At 41.1% G+C, this 25,437-nt stretch overlaps 2 protein-coding genes across 4 annotated transcripts in view; one reads left to right on the top strand and one right to left on the bottom strand.

Moving 5' to 3' along the window:
• Plce1 (phospholipase C epsilon 1) overlaps positions 1 to 6,721 on the top strand; it is a 269,128-nt gene extending 262,407 nt beyond the window's left edge. For 2 of the 3 annotated variants that reach the window (XM_057778052.1, XM_057778050.1), the window contains exons 30-33: positions 2,985 to 3,146; positions 4,144 to 4,362; positions 4,695 to 4,917; positions 5,667 to 6,721. In XM_057778052.1, the coding sequence (XP_057634035.1) occupies positions 2,985 to 3,146; positions 4,144 to 4,362; positions 4,695 to 4,883 (570 nt within the window). In that variant the 3' untranslated portion in view covers positions 4,884 to 4,917; positions 5,667 to 6,721. The remainder of the gene's footprint in view (positions 1 to 2,984; positions 3,147 to 4,143; positions 4,363 to 4,694; positions 4,918 to 5,666) is intronic. The other variant, XM_057778051.1, reaches the window with a different exon arrangement.
• Positions 6,722 to 8,805: 2,084 nt separating this feature from the next.
• The window catches only part of Noc3l (NOC3 like DNA replication regulator), a 32,901-nt gene continuing 16,269 nt past the window's right edge, over positions 8,806 to 25,437 (bottom strand). Inside the window, exons 11-21 of the mRNA XM_057778160.1 lie at positions 24,302 to 24,433; positions 20,032 to 20,112; positions 19,659 to 19,759; positions 17,051 to 17,123; positions 16,903 to 16,966; positions 16,749 to 16,820; positions 16,227 to 16,408; positions 14,346 to 14,474; positions 12,750 to 12,847; positions 10,460 to 10,544; positions 8,806 to 9,942 (exon numbers count right to left, since the gene is read on the bottom strand). Coding sequence (XP_057634143.1) covers positions 9,814 to 9,942; positions 10,460 to 10,544; positions 12,750 to 12,847; positions 14,346 to 14,474; positions 16,227 to 16,408; positions 16,749 to 16,820; positions 16,903 to 16,966; positions 17,051 to 17,123; positions 19,659 to 19,759; positions 20,032 to 20,112; positions 24,302 to 24,433 — 1,146 coding nt within the window. The 3' untranslated portion in view covers positions 8,806 to 9,813. The remainder of the gene's footprint in view (positions 9,943 to 10,459; positions 10,545 to 12,749; positions 12,848 to 14,345; positions 14,475 to 16,226; positions 16,409 to 16,748; positions 16,821 to 16,902; positions 16,967 to 17,050; positions 17,124 to 19,658; positions 19,760 to 20,031; positions 20,113 to 24,301; positions 24,434 to 25,437) is intronic.

Raw genomic sequence — 25,437 nt, 5'->3', positions numbered from 1 at the left:
GGGACTGTATCTCAAGAAGAAAAAAAGAAAAAGAAAAGAAACTCTAAATAAGGTTCTAAGGTTCAAAGCTGATGCACTCTCTTCCACCATGGATCCCATTACTTTATGTACTAAGCCTAAAAAATAATTTTAAAATAAAAGCACTTGGTGTGTTGGTGCATATCTGTATTCCGGCACTTGGGCCATGGAAGCAGAAGGATAAGGTCAGTCTCAGCCACATAGAAAATTTGAGGCTAACCTCGTCTTTATGAACCTGTCTCAAAAATAAATAAAGGGCTAGAGAGATGGCTCGGCAGTTAAGGTACATACTGCTCTTACAGAGAACCCAAGTTCGATTCACCCATAAAAGTAGCAAGTACAGGGGTGTGTCTGTACCCCATCATGGAGGTACTGAGACAGGCAGATCCTGAGAGCTGTCTGACCAGCCAGCTGTACAGAAACCTCAGGCTACAGGTTCAGTGAGAGAGCGACAGAGGAAGATGCCTAATGTGACCTCTGGTCTCCATACACAAACACACACACACACAGGAAAGTTAACAACAACAACAAAAAAAAAAACAAATTTTTTGAGACAGTGTCTCACTATGTTGCCCTGACTAGCTATGTAGACTTTGCTATGTAGACCAGACTGGCCTTGAACTCACAGAGATTCACCTGTCTCTGCCTTCCTAGTGCTAGGGTTAGAGGTGTGTGCACCACCACACCTAGCAAAATATGCATTCTTGCTGATCTTATGAGGCAACTTAGAATTTTCCTCTGTGTGTGTGTGCTCATATGTAGAGTTGTGCATGTGGAGGCCAGAGACCCACCACACGTATTCTTCAGAAGTCATCCGCCTTGTTTTCTTTGAGACAGGGTCTCTCACAGGACTTGGATCTCACCAAGTAGGCTATGTTGACAGCCCAGCAAAACACCTTTACTGCTCCACCTCCACTGTTAGGTTGAGCAAAGTCGGAAACTCAGGTCATGTAAGCTGTATGGGTTGTGACTTCAGGTTTCTGGAGGAGGCTGGGGCAGATCCTTTCCAGACTCAGTTAGTTTGGCACCACCTGGTGGCAGTCTCCCAGTCTGACTTAAGTATGGGAACAATCCTCTGGGTGATGGGACCAGCAGAAACTTGCAGGCCAGTGACAGCAAACCTTGAATTCTTCTGGCTAATTAGCTTCATTTCAGCGGTCTTTCTGTGGCGATCAGGCTACAGGAATTCTATTCCCAAATAGAATTTTCTACATGAAGTCTTGACATCTGATAGGGTCGCCTACTACTTCCTCTCTCTTTTCCTGTGTATATTCTCTTATAGACTATAACTTTAAACTGTTGTCATTTGAAAATGGGGCAGCCAGGCAGTGATGGTGCACACCTTTAATTCCAGCACTTGGGAGGCAAAGGCAGGAGGATCTCTGAGTTCAAGGCCAGCCTGGTCTATAGAGTGAGTTCCAGGACAGCCAGGGCTACACAGAGAGACTCTGTCTCAAAAAGGGGGAGGGGGGGCTGGTAAATGGGAAAAGATACACACACACACACACACAACCCTATTCACACAATTCCAGGATTTTGTGTCTGCCTATTCACATGCTGGAAGATGCACTTATGTATCCATGGCTGATGTTCACAGGGGTACACCACCTAACAACAGTGAGATTTCGTTTACAGACTTCTTTGCTCATTTGTTCATGAGAATGAGGTGATATAAAGAGAAAAGGAGAGAATAGGAAAGGGTTTATCATTTTGACTGTTGGGAAAACTTTTTTATGCATTCAGTTGTTTTTCCTACACATATATCTGTTTCCAAATACATGCCTAGTGCCCATGAAGACCAGAAGACATCATTGGATATTTCTTGGAAGTGGAGTTACAGATGGCTGTGAGCCATCATGTGGGTACTGAGAATCAAACCCTGCTTCTCTGGAAGAGCAGCCAGTACTCTTAACTGCTGAGCTATTTTTCCAGTCCATTTAAATTTTTTTTAATAAAACGAAAGTAGGGAGCTAGAGAGATGGCTCAGCAGTAAAAAGCCAGCACTGCTACTGAGGAGGACTCAGGCTCAGCTCCCACTCACTGCCCTCTTGGTGATTCATAACCACCTGTAACTCCAGGTCCAGGGGTCCAACACTTTCTTCTGACCTCCAAAGGCTCCTGCGCTCGTGTAGTGCACAAGCACACACGCATAAATTAAATAAAGAAACCTTTTGTAAAGATGATGCATACAAGAGAGAGGGAAATTGGATTTCACTCAAATTTATCCAAATCCAATTAGCCTGATAATAATTCTCATAGTATTGGGAATTCTATCCACTGAAATGTGGCTTACCTGCAGCCATTGTTTGGCCTTCTCAGTGTGGGCTTTGCTTACCCCACCTGGGTGAGTATGCCATGTTTCCCGTTCCATGTCTAGTATTTCTCTTTTGTACCTTGAAATGATGGGGGAGGGAGTAGGAGGGGGAGGGGCATGTGAGCCACAGCATGTCGACGGAGATCAGAGGAAAACGCTGTGCATTTGGTTTTCACCTTCCACATTTACACACAGCCCACGGACTGGACACACATCATCGGGCTTGCACACCAGGCAGCTTTACCCGCTGAGCCATCTCACCAGCTCCCGTGTCTAATGTTCCTTAAATGTTAATGGTGTTTGGGGAATAAACATCCCTTCAATGGAGCTTACTGTGTTCTTACTGGGCTTTCAGTATATTTTCTTTCTAAAAGTTTGTAATTGATTTGGTCTCTCAAAATCCACAGCTAACGGGCACTTATAAACTGGTTTATTCTGTGTGTGTGTCAGCACCAAGCCTTTCTTCTCCTCAGAAGCAGGTGCATCTTTTTAGATTAGTGTATGAGCTACTAGCTCATGTATGAACTATCCAACTAAGGTGATGGTTTTCACAATACCAAGATACAACTCAAATTTTTTGCTAGAATTTTTTTGTCTTCTGAATCATCTTACCAATTACTCATATGTTTTCCTTTTTTTAAAAAAACTACAGACCCTAGAAGAGAAAAGCATTGTCCAAGATGACAAAGAGGTGACAGTTTTGAGCACGGAGGAAGAGAGTTTCTTTGTCCAAGTTCATGATGTCTCTCCAGAGCAGCCCCGAACCGTCATCAAAGCCCCCCAAGTCAGCACTGCACAGGATGTCATTCAGCAGGTAAGTCTCCTTGGGGACCAGCGTGCAGTTCAGAGATACTGCCTGCCTGGCAGGCATGGGGTTCTGGGCTTTTGGCCTGGCAGGCACAGGGTTCTGAGCCACAAGGAGTCTCTCCTTTCCTCACTCCATGCCCCTTATTGATATAAATGACTGGGACAAACCATGTGGGTATTGACAGCTCATTTGTGAATGCAGCTCTGCAATGGGGAGCTGGATTAGGGGAATATGTCTCTTAAGGATGGGAAATAGCTGCTCAGTGTGCAACAGATATTTAGCTAACATCTACAGTGAGCTTGGATCTCTGCTGATAATGGGTTTAGGAGGTGACATTGCAGAAATTACCCCAGAAACAGATGAGTAAATAATGAATGACCATCTCTGAAGGATGCCACAGAACACAAGGAGGAGGCCAACTTGATTGTTGACCAAATCCTTTCCTCTAGGTCAGGCTGTTTTTAAAACATGATTTCAGAGAACTGTTCCTCATGGCCTCCTCAGGGTTTGCATTCATTGAACCCCTGCTTGAGAAGTGGTATCGCACAGTAAACAGCACAGACTCCTGATCACACGGCTGAGGGTTCAATCCCGGCTCTATCCCTTACTCACTCAGTCTCCAGATCTCACTCAGAGCTGTGTCTGACTTACACAGTGGGTTGACCAACTTCTTTTGGCGGGTGTGGCGGGTGTGCCAGGGTGGGGGTGGGGGGGAAGCTCAGATTCTTTTCTGTTGAGTAAATCCTCCTCCTGTGTCTGACTTCACTGACCCACTCCAGGTGCTCTGACACCACTGTGTAAGTCAGAACATTTGGAAGCTAAGTGAGGTAGCCTGAGGAGTGTTATAAGCCATAGTGACTCAAAAGCGAGGCACTAAGGGACCAGATTTGGAGATCTTTCCCATCGCTTGGCGTCTGAGTCACTTTCCCACCTTAAAATTTCACTCAGGAGGGATGCAAACGTGGGAGACGCTTGACTAAGCTGACCCTAACTTATCTTTCAGACATTATGCAAAGCCAAATATTCCTACAGCATTCTGAACAACCCCAACCCAGGCGACTATGTGCTTTTGGAAGAGGTGATGAAAGATGCACCCAATAAGAAGTCTTCTGCTCCAAAGTCCTCACAGAGGATCCTTTTGGACCAAGAGTGTGTGTTTCAAGCCCAAAGCAGGTGGAAAGGTGCAGGGAAATTCATCCTTAAGCTAAAGGAGCAGGTTCAGGTAACATGAAAGTTACTTTGCCGTCTTTATAAATTCCTGATGGTCAGTCGCATCATATCAATTCAATTTGGGAACTGGTGAAATCTCTAGAAAGTTTGTAAGTCGAGCAATTAGAAGGTAATTATTTTGTTTTCCCTCTGCGGGGAGAAAAGACAAAACATCATGCTCTCGTGTGGTGAAAAGATACTGGGATAGAGGCCTTTGCCCTGTCCGCCCAAATCTTTACTTGCCAGAGAAGTACAAAGGAGTACATAATTCCTCTCTGAGAATGCCATGGGACTCAGGAGCCTGGGTTTACATTTCCATCAAAGGTTTTCTTTTATTCTATGTAGGCATCCCGAGAAGATAAAAGGAGGGGCATCTCCTTTGCAAGTGAACTCAAGAAACTCACTAAGTCCACTAAGCAGCCCCGAGGACTCACCTCGCCTCCTCAGCTTGTGGCCTCAGAAAGTGTCCAAGTCAAGGAGGAGAAACCTGTGGGTGCCTTGTCCCCCAGTGACGCAGTGGGTTACCAGCAGTGACGGAGGGCAGCGTGTTTGACCCAGGTACATTAAGGTACTGTAGCAGTTTGAAACAAGACTCAACAGAAAGTACTTTGTAACACAGGATGGGAGCCTCGTGTCTTTTCAAGGGGCTTGTTCCATGAAGGCGGAAATGGTACCTCAACACAGTACCTGGGCTCTGAAATTATATGTGGTATTCCTGGGGCTGGAAAGATGGCTCAGAGGTTAAAAGCTCTTCCAGAAGACCCAGGTTCAATTCCTAGCACCCACAATGGAAGCTCACAACTGCCTTATAGCTCCAATTCCAGGGGTTCCAACACCCTCACACAGACACACATGCATGCAAAACACCAATGTACACAAAATAAAAATAAATCATTAAAAAAAAAACTTGTCTTTTTCTCCTTCCTCTTTGTTGTCTAGGTACTCTGGAGTTGTGGACTGTAGGCTGGTTATTCTTTGCTTTATGTCTAAAAGACAAGATCTGCTGAGTAAATTGGGAGTGGGGGTGGCGGCAGGAGGGTGTGGAAGGGGAGAAGGGAGGAAGGAAGGGGAGTGGGAAAAGCATATAGCTCAATTAATAAAGTCTAGAAAAAAAAAGAAATGTGTGTCACGACAGAATTAACATTGTTCTACCTTCGATGGACACCGTGTTTTAACACTGCATTGTGGAAAGTGATTCCTTCAAAACTAGCCATGAGAGCTGTGGGCTTCTGTAGCTGAACAACTGAACCTGGGAAGGCAGTAAATATTGTGCTTCTTTGTATTCAACCCACTAATAAGCTCCTGTGGATGTTACAGGTGAAGATCCTTGGTGAGAAGCGCTGAAGAATGAACATGGCGGAGAAAACATACTTTACTTCCATCACATGGAAACTGCAAAGTGATGGTTTCTCAACTCCTGCCCTCTTCACACCTGATGTGAGGAACACGCGGAGGACAAGCAGAGTGGCACAGGGCTGCCAGCCGACTTCCTGAGGAATGAAGCAAGGACACCCAGGGCATTGCACAGATGTTACAGGTGGAAAAGCCAGGCCCAAGCTTAAGGCAACCAGCGTCATCTGTAAAGGGACAGGCGGTACACATTTTAGGGTCGGGGCCATACGGCTTCGGCTGGCTTCGACTCAGTTCAGTCACAGGAGTGCAAAGGCAGCTGCTGACGACAGGTACAAGAATGAACATGACTGAAAATAAAATTTTATTTATGGACACATGAATTGGAATTTCATATCATTTTCACATATCACAAATCTTTCAAGTGTTCCAACCACTTAAGATTGTAAAAGCTATTCTTAAGGTTAAGGGTCATACAAAAACACATGAACTTGGCCCAAGGACCAGCTGGCTGACCCAACGCGGAGAACTGGGAACCAGAGGCACAGAGATTGGAAAACCTCGAGAACTGGCCATAGGTTTAATGAGAAGTGGAAGCCTAGGGCATTGGAAATGTAAATATGTCCTGTAAGGTTTGTTAAAAATTATTCAAATTAGTTCCTATATTGTGTACCAAGGTGCACTCTTCAGGCTGCCGTTTTGCAAATAGAAACGTTCTTTTTTCAAAAGCTAGTATTCATTTGCCCACAGATTGTTCCAATTTCAGTTCTCACAAAATGAATTTAGAATGATGTACAATTTAATATCTACTGAGTTATGACGTCTTAATAAGACTAATCATTTTTAAAAAGCAAAAGCAGATTAAGTTGATGTTTAAAGTAGACTTATTTATTTTGCAATGTTTGTACTGACACTGTACTTGTGTATTTATTAGACATAGCTTTCTTGATATTGCTATGGTTACAAGCATTAGTAGTTCAATCTATTTCAAGACTTCCTAAAAATAAAACATTTGAACATGAAAGTGCCAGACATCTAGTGCAATGGCGTCTGATTTACTGAAGAGCCACGGATCCGAGTCACACTTGCCATCTGATGTAAATTATTTATAAAACTGTTCATCCCAAAACTGTCAACTAGCTGGGTGGTTGTGGTGCACACCTATAATCCAAGCACTTGTGAGGCAGAGGCAGGTGGGTCTCTCTGAGATCGAGGCCAGCCTGATCTACAGAGTAAGCTGCAGGATAGCCAGAACTGTTACACAGAGAAATCCTGTCTTGAAAAATGAAAAACAAAACAAAAAAAACAGCAAAGTCAACTAAGTGCAATGGATTCTTCTCATTCTTGAAATGAAACACATTGTGACTTACCTGACTGAAATATGTGTTCCTTCAGAGTAAAGCCTACATTTTATCTTCTTATTTGGCATTGTTCCATTTGAAGACATTTTTCTTCAAATTATAAAGCACACTAAAAATCCTGACTTTTGCTTGGAGAGTTTCTTTTACCAATTATAGAATGAATAAAACCCCTTCTTTGTGCATTCTAAAAGGAGACCTGTCAAAAATACACTGCAGAGCTTTCACGTCGGTGGAAGAGTCCTGCTGCGCCGCCGTTCTCTTGCCAACAAAACTCAGACTATTCTCGTTTTGGCAGTTGCACGACACTAAAGGTTCTCTTTGAAATAAAGTAATAGGTCTGTAACAAGTGCACAGCACTGCCACATTTTTAAAACAAATCCTGGAGACATTTTATCAAGTTTCTATAAATGAAGGAGATCAAATGATTCTGACACTGGGCTGGGTAACGCTGCATTTTTAATCTATGAATTTCCTGACCTGGCATCAAAGATGCAGGAGGACCAAGGCCGTTTCACTCTTACTTTTAAGTGCCTGGTGTGCTGCTGAGCACACAGCAGGTGCTCAAGATCTGTCTTCAAAAGAATTAAGGCTGTAGTTTAATATAACCCTCAAGGTATATGTGCCTGTGATTATTAATGCCTATAATAGTTATCTCCAAGAAGGGAAACATTAATAAGCCTATATAAAAAGTTAATGTACACATACAGTTCACCCTCAAATACATATGTCATTCAAATGCTAGCTGTATAGTTTATGGTCCAGCTGTGACAAGAAACGGAAAAGTCTAACACAGTCATGAATTCCCAACCAGTCCATTTCTATTTTAAAACTGGCTTTTCACTTACATATGTCGTTGCTGCTAAAGTGAAGCATAAATGTATCGGTGTTAGAAAACAATTGATACATATAAACAGATAGATCTTTTGGTTGTGTATATAAATATTTCTAACATTCCTGAAATGGTTTTAGTCAAACAGTAGAATTTAAGAAAGCTGTATGCCGAACCATACCTTTTCTCATCATTAATAATCAAGCCTTAGCTGGGTGTAATGGGAAGCAAAGTCAAGAGTTTCTCTGTGAGTTCAGGGTTGGCCTGGTGAACATAGTGAGTTCCAGGACAGCAAGGACTACATAGGGAGACCCTGTCACTAAACAAGAAACAATAAAGCCTTAAAAATGTGACTCCAGAAATATTTTTAGGCTGGGCATGGTGGTGAACACTTTTAATCCCAGGCAGAGGCAGGCAGAGCCTCCTGAGTTCCAGTAAAGCCCAAGTTATAAAGTGGGACGAGAGAGAGAGAGAGAGAGAGAGAGAGAGAGAGAGAGAGAGAGAGAGAGAGAGAGAGAGAGAGAGAGAGAGAGAGAGATTTACTTCTGGAACTCAATGTAAGAATACGCCCATGTTCAAGTCCCCCAGTGTGCTCTCCTCCAACACCTGCCGACCTCTTCTCTGCCCAGACACCCACACACCCAGGTTAACTCTCAGAAGGAGTAAGGGCTGGCTTTAAATTGATTAACTGGTCACTGTTCCCGAGTCTGCTGGATGGCAAGAGGATTTTCTGTTTTCATATTTTCATTAGGAAAGAGCTCTAAGGCTCAGAAAGACTGGCTTCTATGGTGCTGAGTTAACAGGCTATTTACCTGAACTGCTTTTCACTAACAATGAAAAAAACAAAACCTCCACAAGACTATGAAGTAGAAAAGGAAGCTATTTTATTCAACTATTAATAGCAGAAAATATCTATGTACACATTTCATAAGTCACCTCTACAATATGGCAATAGCTACTATATAAAATAATGGTTTATAACTATTTATAAGCATATACAGTTTTTATCTGTAAGAATTTAGAAAAAACCCACTTTACTAGTTAGTCAGCACCAATGTCGCTACAGTACAACAGACATCCCAGCCCTACTTGTGTCCTACTGAGCAACTTTCGCCCATCACTCTAGTGTAAAAGAATAAACACAACTTCAAAGATTCCACAATCACATTCAACTTTCTCTGAAAGTTTCTAGCCATAAGAGCACTCATTTCTTCATCTTTTATTTGTTTGTTTCTTAGAGACAGGGTTTCTGTAACAGTCCTGGTTGTCCTGGAACTCACTCTGTAGACCAGACTGGCCTGTAGATCCACCTGCCTCTGCCTGAGTGCTGGGATTAAAGTGATGCACCCACACACCCTGGGCAATACTCATTCCTTCTAACGGTCAGATCTGGTTATTACATGTATCATTCAATAGAAGCCAATGAACAAGAGTCTAATTTTAAGCTATCTTTTTATCCTTACAAAGATAGTTTTGCTTTCATCTATGGTGCTGCAATCACAATATTTATTTAGTTATAAAGAGGATTTAATAACACTCTTGCTCAGTTTTTGTCAACTTGACATACACTAAAGTCACTCATGAAGAGGGAACCCCAACTGAAGAACTACCTCCATCAGACTCGCCTATGGGAATGTCTGTAGGGTACTTACAAAATTAGTAACTGATGTGGTAGGGCTCAGCCCACACCTCATGGGTGGTACCATTCCTGGGTAAGCTGGCCTGGGTTGTATAAGAAAGCAAGCCATAAAAAACACATCAATAAGCAGCGTCTTCTGTGGCCTCTGCTTCGGTTCTCATATAATCGTTCTTAGGAAGTTTTCCTTGTACACAAAGAAAAAGGCCCTCATGTATCTGTATGTGTCTCTGCATATGCGCATACAAATAAATATATAAGACAGTCCACTGACTCTTCACCTTTAGGCTACTGTGAAGATGTTTTCAAACATTTCGTGAAATCCAGTGGTGTCTCAGTAGCAACTTCATTGCAATATCTTTTGATTAGTTGATTTAAATCTTCATTCAAAAATGAGTCTCCTTGTAAAAATTTATCCTGGAAAAAAAAGGTCACACCTTTAATCCCAGCACTCAGGAGGCAGAAGCAAGTGGGTCTGTGAGTTCAAGGCCAGTCTGGTCTACAAAGTGAGTTCCAGACCAGTCAGAGTTCCAGACCAGCCAGAGCTATACACAGTGAGTTTGTTTGTCTCAAAACAAACAAACAAACAAAAGCAACAAAAAAGAAATACAGTAATGAGAGATGTCCAGTCAGGTCTTGGACCATCCCATAGTGAAAGAAAATCTTATCAACTATCAACCATCTCTACAGAATTTCAGCCCCATGCATCCAACCAACTCCTCAACTCCTAGAGCCAGGCCTTTGCGGTCAATACCTGTAGTATCAATTCATGGAAGGCTAAGGCAAAACAATCGTAAGTTCAAGTCACCATGAACTACAAAGCAATACTCTTGTCTCAAAAAAAAGGAAAAAAGAAAAGAAAATTGGCAGTTGAATTGATAATAAATACACTGATTTAATGTTTATTTCCTCTATTAAAAAAAGTATCACATACCTTCTTTTTAGAGTTTGAAGGTTCAACAGGAGGATTGAACGTCATTGCTGCCATGCTGTAAGTCTCAAAAAGTTCAACTGCAGATCTATAATTTAAGAAATATTAAGATTTGCAGAGAAACTACTGTTAGGTATATGACTTTTTAAGAGCTACACTGTATCTGAAGAATAACATCAAGCATTTAACCAACTCATTCATTTAACATACAAACTAGTCAGGCTTGGTGGCGCACGTCTTTAATCCTAGCAATTTAGAGGCAGAGGCAGGCCTCTCTGCAAATTCAAGGCCAGCCTGGTCTACAAAGCAGTTCTTGGACTGCCAGAGGTACTTAGAGAGGGCCTGTCTCAACACTAAATAAATAAAACCTAACTCCTCTGTAGTATCAACACTATCTTACTAAAGTTACCTCAAAAAAATCTAGTATTCACACTCAGAAATGCAGGCCTACAGCCCAGGAAGATTGCTAAGCAGATGTCGACCAGCTCGTATGATTGAATCCCAATTCAACTAGTGATACTGATGATAAGCAATTAAATCTGTCACTGGAACTAGAGGAAGGAAACAGACTTGTCATCCATTGACTTTAAATATCACTCAACCCTTCAGCTATTAACCTGGATGAAAAACAAGGACAGGACATTGACAACAGAAAATACGTCAATACACAGACCATATAAGTAAACCTTGGTCAGCTGGGGTTACTAGGAGCCACATTACTCTAATGAGAGACGCAAGGACTGCACTCACACCCCAAGCTTCATCCCCCAAGAGAAGAAAGCATTTTCCACTGACCAAGCCTTACAGACAAACCTGGGCTTCATCTTACCCTAGAAAAGGAAAACTGGCACAGAGGAGGCAAATGATCAAGACGATTAATGAAAATACACCAGAAGAATTACTAAAAACAATGACGAAGAATCTACTCTTCCCTTTTTAAAAAAAACAGTGTTAGTAGGGGTCAGCTCAGGATATGACTCAATGAACAGCGCTTAGTCAGTGCATGCCAGATCTTTGCTTATGTTCCTTGTGATGCACAAGTTTAAAAAAAAAAAAAAAGGAACAAGGCTAGAGGTAGACATGGGAGGCTGTGAAAAAGAAAAAGTAGCCTCTGTATTTGGTAAGGCCAAGAATTACCTCTATTTCCCAGAAAGGACTTATAGAAATCAGTAAAGTTGACCCTCATTTGGAGGGCACAGCAGTTGACTAACTAAATTAGCAATTAAAAAATACAAAATAGGGGCTGAAGGGATGATTCAGTGGTTAACTCCAATTTTAGGGAATGTGATGCATTCTTCTGACCCCCTGAAGCACCCAGCACATATGTAGTGCACAGACACATGTGTGGGCATAACACTCATAAACACAAATAAATCTAATTTTTTTCATTTGAAATAACTAAATCTAATACTTCAAGACAAGCACGAAAAGTGAATTTTAAGTGAATTCTTCCAATATTAAAAGGTAACAACTAGCCAGGCACAGTGGTGCACACTTGTAATCCCAAGTGCTTGGGAGGTGGAGGCAAGAGGATCAAGAGTGTAAGTTCATCACACATAAATACATTCTTACATGGTTAAATTTATGGCCATTCCGGATTCCATGGAACCCTGTCTCAAACGATTAAACAAAATTCCATTTTTGTTCAGACTTTAAGACAGTATGAAATCAGTAGCCTACAATTCATATGATATCTAAATTTTAAAAAAATCTATGGGCTTATAAAAAGAAAAAAACCTGGTGCAGGGCAAACTGCTTAGCCGCTAAAATGCTTATCATGCAATCATGAGGATCTGAGTTCAATCCTTGTCACCATATTAAAAAGAAAAATAAAAGAAGCCACGTGTAGCTATTTGTAATTCCCAAACTGGATGGCAGGGGTTCACTGGCCAGCAAGTCTAAATCCTATTTCAAAATAATAACGTGGCTGGCTTCTGAGGAACAATAGACAATTTGACCCCTAGCCTCTCGAAGCTCTTATACACACATGCACCTGTATACACACACACACACACACACACACACACACACTTACACACAAATAAAAAAGGACAAAGTCCAGTTACAGAGTTTTTTAAGTCTTAGAATAAGTTGGTGCTTTGGGTTTGATCCCAAGCACAAAAAAATAAAACAAAACAAACGAAAAGAAATCATAAACAGGTCAGGTGACACACATTTTAGCCCTTGGGAGGCAGAATCAAGTGGATTTCTGAGTTCCAGGCCAGTCAAAATGACACAGTGAGAACGTGCCTCAACAAGCAGAAACATAAAGCAATGCACTGTCAGACGGTACCTTCGGCCCAGCTCAGGCTTGAGGGCCTCGGAGCCTTCAGACGGGGCCCCAGCGAGCAGGTGAGCTGCAAATCTTTGCACGACAGGATGGTAATGCCTCTGAAGAGGAAAGAGACATTATTCGCAGGTCAGTACTTCCTAAAACACAAGCCTCAGCTTATTTTGCAACTTTCTTAAAAAAACAAAAAACAAAAACATATATACAAATCACATAAGGGTATTGCCTTTGGACCAGGAAATTTGCTGTGAGATTCTGTCTCCTACAAATGCCAGGGAAGCTTCACCCATGGTACCTCAACAGTATGGCTGCCTAAACAAGATCTGAACAAGGGCATTCTGCCAATGTGAAATGAAAGGAGACACTCTGACAAGGGCCCTATGCCTAGACAAAGCACTACAGGTAACTAGGGACTGCAGAGAGTGGGAGGATTAGTCTTCCCCAGGGTTGATTCCCTTAACTGGTTATCCAACACCAAGTGTGGCCCTGAAATCATAATATATACGAAATGATCAACAGACTTGGCAAGTTGTATTTATGCATTTATGTATAAGTGTTTATGTATTTATATTATATATAATTTGTGTATGTATGTTTGTATATATATATAAATAAGTATATATATATATAAACACGCACACATATATAAACAATAAATAAAGAGGTCATTAATTTGATAGGGAATTAGGGGAGGTGGACATGAGAGGGGACGGAGAAAAGAAATGGAAAGGGAAAATGATGTAACTATTCTTTAATTTTTAAAAAGTAAAATTTTTAAAAGGCTAAGGAAAATTACTAGCCAGGTGTGGTAGAGCACACCTTTAACTTACCAGCACTTGGGAGGCAGAGGTCTCACAGAGTTCTCTGAGTTCTAGGACAGCCAGGGCTACAAAGAGTCCCTGACTCAAACAAAGCAGAAGAGTACCTTCATTCTCAGGATTAAAATACATATCTGGGGATTGGAGAGATGGCTTAGTGGTTAAGAGCACTGACTGCCCTTCCAGTGGAGCCAGGTTCGATTTCCAGCACCAGTATGGCAGCTGTCTGTAGCTCCAATTCCAAGAGGAACCACCGCCCTCTTTTGGCCTCCATGGGCACTACATGCATGGTACACTTGTATACATGCAGTCAAAACACTCATACACAAAATAATGTAAAAAAATAATATACACATTTGTGAAATGACCAAGTTAACAGTATAAAAAAGAACCATCAAAAGACAGTTTTTATTTCATAGTGAAAAATAATTTACCACAGTTTCTATAGGGCTCACTCTAATGCTGGCCTCACTATAGGATCCTGGCACTGTAGGTGAACCTCCTTTGCAATGGAGTCTATCGAAGTCTCCTTGTAGGATCAATACAGTATAAATATGCCTGGTAAGAAATCCTGCTTTTTCTGAATAGTGTTAGGGAACCTTCAATAAATCTCTATAAGCTCATGACAAGTCTACCACACTCTCTCCTGTTTCAGAAACTACTCAACAGCTTAAGGAGTACAGAAGACATTCCAGAGCACACACATGAGCACTCTGGCAGTAACATGTGAGGAAAGAGAGGAGAAAGGAGGAAGGGGGGAAGAGGAGGAAGGGCCCCTTACCCGCAGTGTCTGTAGCTCCCACAGTGCGGTGTTCTGTGCATTACAGTACTCTGGCTCCTCCAGCTCAGGCAGGAACACCCCACTGCCCTGAGACTCATTATCAAGCAACAGATCTGTCCTGGGAAAAGTCTGCAACATCACATGAAAAGGAAGAATTAACTAAGTTAAAGAACGAAACTGCCCTATTCTTACATTTAAATTTGTGGTTATAGCCGGGCGGTGGTGGTGCACGCCTTTAATCCCAGCACTTGGGAGGCAGAGGCAGGCGGATCTCTGTGAGTTCGAGACCAGTCTGGTCTACAAGAGCTAGTTCCAGGACAGGCTCCAAAACCACAGAGAAACCCTGTCTCAAAAAAACCAAAAAAAAAAAAAAAAAATTGTGGTTATATTAGGGGCTACAATTTTACATCTTTCAAGCCTAGTTTTAATAAGAAATAATTTACATCTGTATCATTTGGTTTGGAGAGATTTATCAAATCTGCAAAGATAGCATATTCTTCCCACCTTCCAAATCTTTTTTTTTTTTTTTTTTTTTTTTTTTTTTTTTGTGGCTTTTTGAAACAGGACAACCCTAGCTGTCCTGAAACTAACTCTGCAGACTAGGCTGGCCTCAAACTCAGAGAGATTCACTTGCCTCTGCCTCCTGAGTGCTGGGATTAAAGGCATGAGCCACCATCAACTGTCAAAGAATTTTTGTTATAGAAATATTACAGCATTATTTACTTTTTAATTTTTTTATCCATTTTACATACCAACTACTACAGATCCCCTCCCTCCTCTCCTCCCACTCCCCACAACCCATCCCTCATCCACTCCCCCAACCATTTCTCCCATGGAGAGTCAACAAAGCCTGGCACATTAAGTTGAGGCAGACCAAGCCCCTCCCCACCCCCCATGAAGGCTGAGCAAGGCATATAGCATTACTTATGAGCAATTTCTATATTCATTAGGAAAACAAAGAAGCAACTGTGAATGAGAAACCCACTTCTGCCTATTTCTTAACACACACAGTTTATTGGGTATACTGCAAGTGGGCAGCAGGGTGGGCAATAAGCTGGGCAGTAACTAGGGCATACCGGCTGCTCCACCTTTACAGTCCACCAGCACCGCTGCTAAGTGACTTCTGTGACTGCTGGCTGAGTCACTTCCCTCCTCTGCACCCTTAGCCCAGCTGTAAAGAATTGCTAGAGTTATCTCAGTTATAAAAACCAAGTAATGTCTTGTTTGTGAAGTGCTTGTAACAATGACAAGTGCACTGTAAGAACTGTGTTTGCTAAACAAAGAACTAAAAAACCTTAATCATTAAAAACATAAAGTAGGAAATTTATACTGACATGAAAATATCTTTCATTATTCACTCTAAACCCGGTATATAACACAAGTCACATCACGTCCTTTCCATGAAAACAAAGTGTAGCTTGTATGCTGCACAGACGCTCATACAGGGCAGTAAGGACAGACACCAAGTGGTGAAAATGGCCGCCTCAGGAGGTATCGTAAACTGCTTTGTTTCTGTTAGTACCTGATTGTGTTACAAATATGAATTTTTTCTCCCCCCCCCCTTTTATTTTTTAAGAAATGTGATCTTACTAAGCTGGTGTCATGTGCCTTTAATCCCAGCACTTGGGAGGCAAAAGCAGTCAGTCTGCTTTTTTTTGTGAGTCTGAGACCAGAAAGACAGGCTGCTATTCAGACTGGCCTAAAACTCCTGGGCTTGAGCTGTCCTCCTGCATCAGTTCCCGGTGTAACTGTAGGCACAAACTACTGCCCCTGGCTACGGATTATTTCAGTAACAATGACTATCAAGGACAGAGACACACAAACAAGCACAGTGCAGCACGCTATGAAGACTTGGCTCTGTTTCCTCACACCAGTACTTACATGCATCAATATTCTGGTAGTCGCTAAAAGGCCAATGCTTGAATTTGGAAGAACCTGCAGAGCAAGCGTACAGAGGCGCTTGATGAAGGCAAGAGCTCGCTGATGAGAAACCTGCTTTCTGCGCTTGGTTAGCATGACATCAAGGCAGTGGAGTACAATCTCAATACCATCGTTGGTAGCACCTAAAACAGACATCCTTCAGAGTCAATGTCATTATGCTTTTATTATGCAACTACCTGAACTCCAGAAAACCCGCAAGATGAAATCATTATCCTGCTGCAAATCATCCTCCCAGTCAGTAGAGCAATGCTCAGAGATGCTCTGGGCTGCATTTACAGCACTTCCTGTCAACCCCAAAAGTTCTTTTACCCCCAAGTCTTATATAACATTAACTACAGACGTACGGCAAGAATAAGCCCACATTTTATGCACCAGATCCTATTTCTCATCGGCTACAATTATGATCATAACATAGTCTCAGACTATACAAACGTACCAAACAAGAATCTTCTAAGAACATACCTGCGTGTAATTTAAACAATGTCTTGTAGAGATGTGTATAGAATTTCATCGGGTCAATATTTAGAACATCACCTTTGAGATGACAACAAACACAAATTAGGTTAAGTTACGGTCTTCAGGAATAAAGCAAATAAAACCTAAGACAGCAACTCACCTTGTCCAGAAAGAATATGAAAAGCAGTCTGAACACAGTGAAGACTTTCTTGATAACTTAGGTTCTTAAAAAAAAAAAAAAAATTAGCAACTAAGAATGATTGTTACCATTTCTATCATGAAAAAACAATCCACTAAGAGCTACTTACACCAGACTCAATGAGGGTATGAAGAACCACTAACAAATCATCAAAGAACTCCACATTTATAAGATGTGCAAACCTAGAGTCAAGTTAAAACTGAGTTACTAAATAATCCAAAAGCAGAAATAAAACAAGTAAAAATAGCTTGACTTTAAAACTGCATTTTAAATATTACTTATTTCAAATTGTTAGTCATAATGGAAATAGGAAATCACTGACAGCTTTCACTTAATTCAGCCTGGCCTGCCTCTACCTCCCGAGTGCTGGGATTAAAGGCGTGCACCACCATCGCCTGGCCAGACTGACTTTTTACACAGTTCTCACATTGCTGGACATTATACTTGCTATGAATAGATGAGGTATCAGTAAAAGTACTCCGTCCTGAGAAACAAGTTACCAAGAGCAAACAACTGCCCTGACTAAATGCATTAGGTTTCTACAAACCACAAGGAGGCAGCAGAAATAACTTCTTAGGAAACAGGAAGCAGTAAAAGAGAAAGAATTCTGCTGGGCAGTGGTGGCACATGCTTTTAATCACAGCTCTCTAGAGGCAGAGGCAGTCAAATCTCTGTGAGTTCGAAGCCAGTCTGGTCTACAGAGCAAATTCCAGGATAGCCAGGGCTACACAAAAAATCCTGTCTCAAAAAAGAAAATAAAACAAAAAAGAAAGAAAGAAAGAAAGGATTCTGCCATTTATGAGAACATGGACTTTGGTGGTTGAGGGAGCGACAGCCAGGCAGTGCACATACAAGGTCTCAGGTTCAAGCCTTGGTACTTAACCTGGGAATATAGACACTATTACAGCTTGAAAATGAAATGGAAGCATCGTTGGACTGGTGACTAGTGACTGTATGACACTACACTGCATCACTTGACTGCCCTAGGCTTCTATTTGTGAAATGACTAAGGCAGCAGAGTTCAGGAATCTTCTCAGCTGGTAAGTGTTAGAATACTCGGTACACTACTAAACATCAGGCACAAAAGTACTGCCGGGCGGTGGTGGCACACACCTTTAATCCAGCACTCGGGAGGCAGAGGCAGGCGGATCTCTGTGAGCTCGAGGTTAGCCTGGTCTACAAGAGCTAGTTCCAGGACAGGAACCAAAGCTACAGAGAAACCCTGTCACAAAAAAAAAAAAAAAGTCTGTTAAAGCCATGTAAACCTCTGAACAAAGAAGCGAGAGAGAGATTCCACACACACTGCTACCAATTTTGTGGGGAGCACCATGGCATTTTTAACCAGAATTTAAAATGAGAACACCCTTTCATCTGGAAATATGTGCGCACAAGTACATGAAGACATAAATATATTCTCTGGTCTGAGGATGTAGCTCAGTTGGCAGACTGCATGCCTAGCATGCACACGGCTCAGGGTTCAGGCCTCAGCACTGAATAAACTGGATGGTGGTGTATGCCTAGAACCCCAGCACTTGGAAAGTGGAGGCAGAATAATCAGAAGTTCAAGGTCATCTTTGACTACACAACAAGTTTGAGGCTAGCCTGGGCTACGTGGGGCCTTTCTTCAAAAGTCCCAAAGAAAAATGAAAAAAATTCTACTAAAAGAAAAGAAAGAAATGGTCCCTACGTGTTACCATGAAAAAATCTCCCGAGTAACTTAAAGGAACTTACAGGATACTACAAAACAGTCTTCCACTTATTTCAAAAAAGACAAGCAGAGACAGAGACACAAACACATACAAAGGAACGGAAGCTTATTTTAAATTTCATATTCTTTTGGGCTTGTAAAATGAGCATATATTACTTGAAAAAGAAAGCCTGCTTTTTTAAAGAATTAGGGAATTAACCGTAAAAAAAAAAAAAAAAAAAAAAAAAAACAGATGTTAGGAACCAGGAGTAACGGTTCACACCTCCATGCGCTAAGTTAAAGGCAGCTTCTAGGTTAGCCTGGAATACAGAGTAAAACCCAAGTCAAAGCAAAACAAAATCACTGGAGTAGAAACAGTCCCTCCTTTGCTCCGTCTTCTTAGGAGGCTTCCAATGACAATGGCATTACATTCATACGGAAGCACAGGCGTGTGAGCTCCAGTCACGAGTGGCTGTAAAGACCAGAACTATTGCTTCCAGCCAGAGATATATTTCTAAGATGATTTCTAAATCTCTGCTGCTAAACATGGCTAACATTGCTAAAGTTTATTTTTTTTAAGATTTATTTATTTATTAAGTATACAGTGGTCTGCCTGCATATGTCCCTGCAGGCCAGAAGAGGGCACCAGATCTCATTACAGATGGCTGTGAACCACCATGTGGTTGCTGGGAATTGAACTCAGAACCTTTGGAAGTACAGTCAGTGCTCTTAAGCTCTGAGCCATCTCTCCAGCCCTATGGCTTAAGTTTCAAGTTGCATCTGTAGAATGGCATCAAGAACTGAGTAGTGAATCTTAAGAATTCCAGAAACATATTAAGTAGAAAGAAAAAAAGGTAAATTTTAAAAAGTTCGAAATGAGAAAAGCAAAAACCCCACAAGGAAAGGCTGTTGCATAAAAAGGAACGAGAAGGGGAGCATTAGGACAGTACCGGGGACATGCAGAGACACAGCCATGCCACCAGTACATATGTGCAAAGGGTCCAAAGGGTTCAGCCTACACAATCCTTACTTGGCAAGACCTTCCAGAACTGCTGGCAGAAGAGGTGACCTCTGGGCCTTCTTCAAAATTCTGAAGTAGGTCACAAACACAATATTCAGAGTCTCTGTGTGCTGGCAGAGAAATCAGACAAGAACACCTTAGAACCAGCAGGTAGCTCTCCTTTCTCATCCCTCCCACAATTCAGACTTTGAAACAAGACATACGTCTGGTGATCTCAATACCTGAAGGCATCACACTGTACTTTCTTATATGTCACAAAAATTATCTACCTAAGACCCAGGAAACAAACCAAAATGATATAACTTTAAGTTGAAACCATTTATAATTAAAATCATTTAGTAAAACATCTTGGGAGTATGACAGAGTGGAAGGAAGTGCCCACCAGTCTCAGCTTTCTCTCAGTGCTCTCTGAAGCTTCAGCCTCCCGGAGTTCCCGCTCCAGTTTCTCCTCTGCTTTCTTCCACTGAAAAGACAAAGCAGGGGTGGGTAAGAAATACATACCTACCAGTGAAGGCAAAAATGAGGTAGGGTGTCAACACTCTACACGGTAAGACCACATATGGTCTAAGAATATAAATATGAGCAGAGGCAGAAAAGAATGGATACGATACACAAGCGAGCTAAATTGGTAATGCTGGTTGCCCCTAGGGAAAAGGTGGAGGGATGAAATCAGAGAGGGAGACAGAGAGGATCCCTACTCTAACGCTGGTAAGAAGTGAATAATGTTTATAAAGATTCCCAGCATGAGCAGGGCAGTGGTGGCGTACACCTTTAATCCCAGCACTGGGGAGGCAGAGGCAGGCTGATCTCTGTGAGTTCAAGGCCAGCCTAATCTACAAGAGCTAGTTCCAGGACAGACTCCAAAGCTACTGAAAAACCATCTCAAAAAACCAAAAGGTTGCTCAGCATTATGAACTTTTTACATCTGCCACATATATCATCGCATATAAACTGTAAACTGACCCTAACAGTAGGTACTATTTGCCCTTCTTCAAAAGTGTCAGTAAAGGAAAAGTGACTGGATTTCAAGCCAGATTTAAGAGACCAGAACTTCAGTCAATAAAACAAGTGGATCAATAAAAACTCAAGTGAGTGCACCCTTTCTGTCAAGGAAAATGAAATCTGTATTTCATGACTCTAAACTGCTTCTCATAGACACCCACACACAAATAAGTAAGTAAATAAATAAACAAATATAGAAAAACTTTTTTTAAGTTGGGAATGGTGGCTGTGGTTCAGTGGGAAAAGACACTTGCTGCCAAGCCTGTGAACTTGGGAGCAATCCCCAGAAACCACACGGTAGGAAAGAGCTTCCACATGATCTCCAAACACATACCACACCATTCACATACGTAGATGTGTATACACATATACGCATACATGAAAAATAATTAAAAGCTTAAAAATAGCTCTAACCAATTAAAGGATAAGTCTACATAGTTAAAAAAAAAATTACCTGTTGCTCTTTGTCAACAATTGTCAGTCTAAGTTGATTTTAAGAAAAGGTATTTTTGTAGAAAAAAAAGGGGGGGATGGAATTCTCTAAATACTTTGGATTTCAAACTTGTTTTATTTCTTTCTTGAGGGAAAATTTTGTTAGGTTCCAGACACTGGTCTCAAACTGGACTCAAGCAATCCTCCTGTGTCAACCTTCCATATAGCTAGGATATATAATCTCATATGACTACCAGATTTCAATTATTTTTACGACTTAAGTATGATTTAAAATTGGGCATGGTAGAACAGGCCTACAACCCAGCATTTTGAAGGTAAGAGAGGAAAACCCCAAGGCCAACACAGGCTACATAGTGGAACCTTGTCTCAAATAAGTCCTTTCTTGATAGCATCACCAACAAACAGTGCAGAGAAAAGCAGATGTCCACAAAGAGAAGGAAACCAGACCCCTCTCTATCACCCTGCATAAAAATTAGCTCCAAATGGATCAAAGATCTACTGTAAAACTTGAAATTCTACAATTACTAGAAGAGAAGGTATAGCATACACATAAGAGAGGACTTTCTAAACAAAACTTTAGTTGCTTGGGAAATAAGGCCATTAGGAAACTAAAATACTCTGTACAAGGAAAAACCAGTCAAGTGAAGCTCATAGAATAGAAGAAAACTTTGCCAGCTATATATCTGACAGAGGATTATTATCTAAAATACATAAAGAACTCAAAACATCAAGAATACAACTACTTCAGCCAAAAATAGATAAAGGGCCAGAGAGAAGGCTCAGCAAGTAAAGACATTTGCTACCAAGCCCAATAACCTGAGTTTGGTCCCAAGGCCAAACATGATGAAGAGAACCTAGTTGTCAAAATTTTTAGAAAGATCTGAATGAGGGGCTAGAGAGATAATGTAGCTTAAATGAGAATGTTTCCCTATTGGCTCATACATCTGAATGCTTGGTCCTCAGTTAATAAAACTAAAAAAGATTAGGAGATGTAGCCTTGTTGGAGGTGTGTTAAACGGGTGGGCTTTGAGGTTTCAAAAAAAAAAATATCTAAAAGAGAATTCTCAAAAGAAGAATATGAATTGCAAATAAAAAGTTTTCAATATCATTAACTATGATATAAATACAAATTAAAAGCACTTTGAGCCGGGCGGTGGTGGCGCACGCCTTTAATCCCAGCACTCGGGAGGCAGAGGCAGGCGGATCTCTGTGAGTTTGAGGCCAGCCTGGTCTACAAGAGCTAGTTCCAGGACAGGAACCAAAAAGCTACGGAGAAACCCTGTCTCGAAAATCAAATAAATAGATAGATAGATAGATAGATAGATAGATAGATAGATAGATAGATAGATAGATAGATAAAGCAAGCACTTTGAGATTCCATCTCACCCAGTCAGCATGGCTATCACCAAGAAATTATTAACTCCTAGGGGACGGGCTTTGACATTTCCTATGCCAGGATACTGCTCGGTGTCACAGTCAACTTCCTGCTGCCTGCAAGATGCAGCACTCTCAGCTCCAGTGCCATGTCTGCCTGCATAAATGCCATGGTCCTCATCATAATGAACCGAACCTCTGAAACTGTAAGTGAGACACCCCAATTAAATGTTTTCCTTATAAGAGTTGCCATGGTCACGGTGTCTCTTCACAGCAATAAAAAAAAATCCTAAGATACCTATCTTGCAAACAAATTTAAATTTTTAAATTTTTTAAAAAAAAAAATTTGGTTTTGGTTTTTCAAGACAGGGTTTCTCAGTGTAACAGTCCTAGCTGTCCAGGAACTCACTTTGTAGATGAGGCTGGCCTTGAACTCATTAAACTCGCACCTGCCTCTGCCTCCCAAGTTTTAAAGCAAGAGTCTGAAGGGAGAAACCCTGCATGGCTAGAAAACAACTACTCCCAGAAACTGTCAGGTTTTAAACAAAAATGCCATTGCTGGGACAAACTACCTGCCCAGGATCACAGAGCCCCAGAAGTCATTAAGCAATGCAGGTTCTCGCCATTCCTCTTAGGTACCCACTAGAGCTAAAAATAAGACAATGTTGCTGAAGACACCACACACTTTGTATTCACAGTATGGGGAGATCAAGCTGGAATGTAGCTGAAGCAGTCCTCCCTGCTGGCTAACTTTCACAGCCCCTGGAGGCGCTGTACAGCTGCTGGGGAGAAAAAGAAGCAATGACCCTATCTAGTTGTGACTCTTCTTTTTGACTGACTAGTCAAGCAAAATGTGACGCTTGTGAATAGTAGCCTGCCATAGGAGCAGCTACTGCTCTCTGCCTAGACTTAAGATTTGTTTCACAGGACAGAATATAAGCCTGATACTGTAAACATAGTCAAAAAACTATGATGGGGGAGATCACAGTACCGGGAAGAAGTGAATACTGTTACTTAGTTAAACTGACATAGGAAGCTGCCTTCCAAATATTTATGCTTATACTCACAGATGAATGCTACCTACTCTCAGCCTTAATCAGAGAAGTTTCTTTCAGGTGAACAGTGGTGAATCCATGAACTCAGGGCAGCACATGAGAGTAAGCGATAGGTAAGTGCACAACGCAAACCATTTCATCATCCTCTCTAAGGCTCAAGGAACACTGCAGTTAAGGGGAGGAAGGACGGTAAGAGTGGGAAAATAGGAAGAAGATCTATGAAGTGTCATTTCTGAACAACATATAACCGCTGCAATCATGAGTTCATGACCCCTGGGATGCCTGTCAACAGTCAGGCTTGGATTGAAAAGAGCTTGGACAGGCTCACCACTAACCGCTGAGCTATTTGCTACTAACAGACTTAGAGAGATGGAAACTGCCTTCAATTGTTATACCCACAGATGACCCAAGCAGGCTTCAATGGATACTTCAAGTGGTCACAGATGGCCCAGGTTAAACTAAATGGGTCACAAAATGAACCAGAGAAAGAGACTACTGTGTATATCCGCAGGAGCGAAGGATTAATAGAGATAGAAAGATTACAAAAATATGAATAAATAAACAGTAGAAGGTAATCAGAATAGATTTATACACACACACACACACACAGAGACAGAGACAGAGAGACTGTCAGACAACAAAAGTAATCAATAAAGGTCCCTTCTTAACTATGATTTATACAACATTTATCTAATTACACTTTGATTCCACTTGTAATCCAAGATCAATTAAAGCAGAATACTTAAATGAAATGAAAATAAAACAAACCTTTCTTTGCATTCTTGATAGAGTTTTTCTCTTTTCCTTGAAAGTCATGAACTTTTTTGGCTTGTTAATGTCTTCTGTATCTTTTTTCAGTTCTACTTCCTTAATTCGCAGACATAAAAATGTTTTTAATATCTAATATTGGAAAGAAAAACAATAACAAACACACAGCTTAGTACTTACACCATCTCCAAAGACTGCAGAAAAGAATGTATACCAAATGTGTTAAATGTTTTATTAGATTAACACGGAGTTCTGTCTTCTTCTGAAAAATCACACTCAGACATCCGTTTGTGAAAGGACACCAGTATTTGGCTAAAATTCAAAACAGCTCACTCATGAATATAAGAGAAAAACAGGCAGACTAGATGGCACAGAGTAAACAGGCTAGAAAGAGGTTTTTATATTTGTATCTACATGAGGGTAAAAGAAAATAGACAGCAGAAAACTAGAATGGGACCATGAGAGGAGAGAAGAGAAAAAAACTTACAAAGACTTTCTCTACATTTTCTACATTTAAATCTCAGTAAATGCTACTGAGAAGCTATATTGTTATACTATATTAAAAACTTAAAAAGTAATGATTACTTACTAAGCACCTAGCATTTTGAGATTTTTAATCCCTGATTATGTTCTGTTAGGAACTGCTGCTTCAAATTTACTTACAGACATGCTTTCTCTTCTGATTAGTAATGCTACTGAAATGTAGGTGTTTTTACACATTGATATACACAACTATTTCCATTGAGTTTCTTTTCTATTTTTGTCTGTTATCTTTCATTGGTCTCATTATATAAATTTAAATTTTTAGTAAAGCAACATCTTTGAAACAGTATACGGAGAAGAAAAACTTTATTAATTAATAGGTACAAATGACTAGAAAAATGGCTCACTCATCAAAGTGCCTGCCATGGAAGCATGGGGACCTGAGTTCAGATCTCCAGTACCCATTTAAAAAGTTGGGTGTGGCAGTATGCCCATACCCCCAGTGCTGAGGGCACTATACAGAGACAGACGCATCTCAAAGCTCAGTGACCAGCCAAATCAATGAGCTTCTGGTTCAGTGAGAGGCCCTGTCTCAAAAATATAAAGGTGGACAGCAATCAAAGAATATACTCAAAGTCTACCTGTACCATCAA

Source organism: Chionomys nivalis, chromosome 8 (assembly GCF_950005125.1).
Source record: "Chionomys nivalis chromosome 8, mChiNiv1.1, whole genome shotgun sequence".
Classification (NCBI taxonomy): Eukaryota; Metazoa; Chordata; class Mammalia; order Rodentia; family Cricetidae; genus Chionomys; species Chionomys nivalis.
Note: the sequence above shows the minus strand (reverse complement) of the source record. Positions and strands in the feature narration are given on the sequence as shown.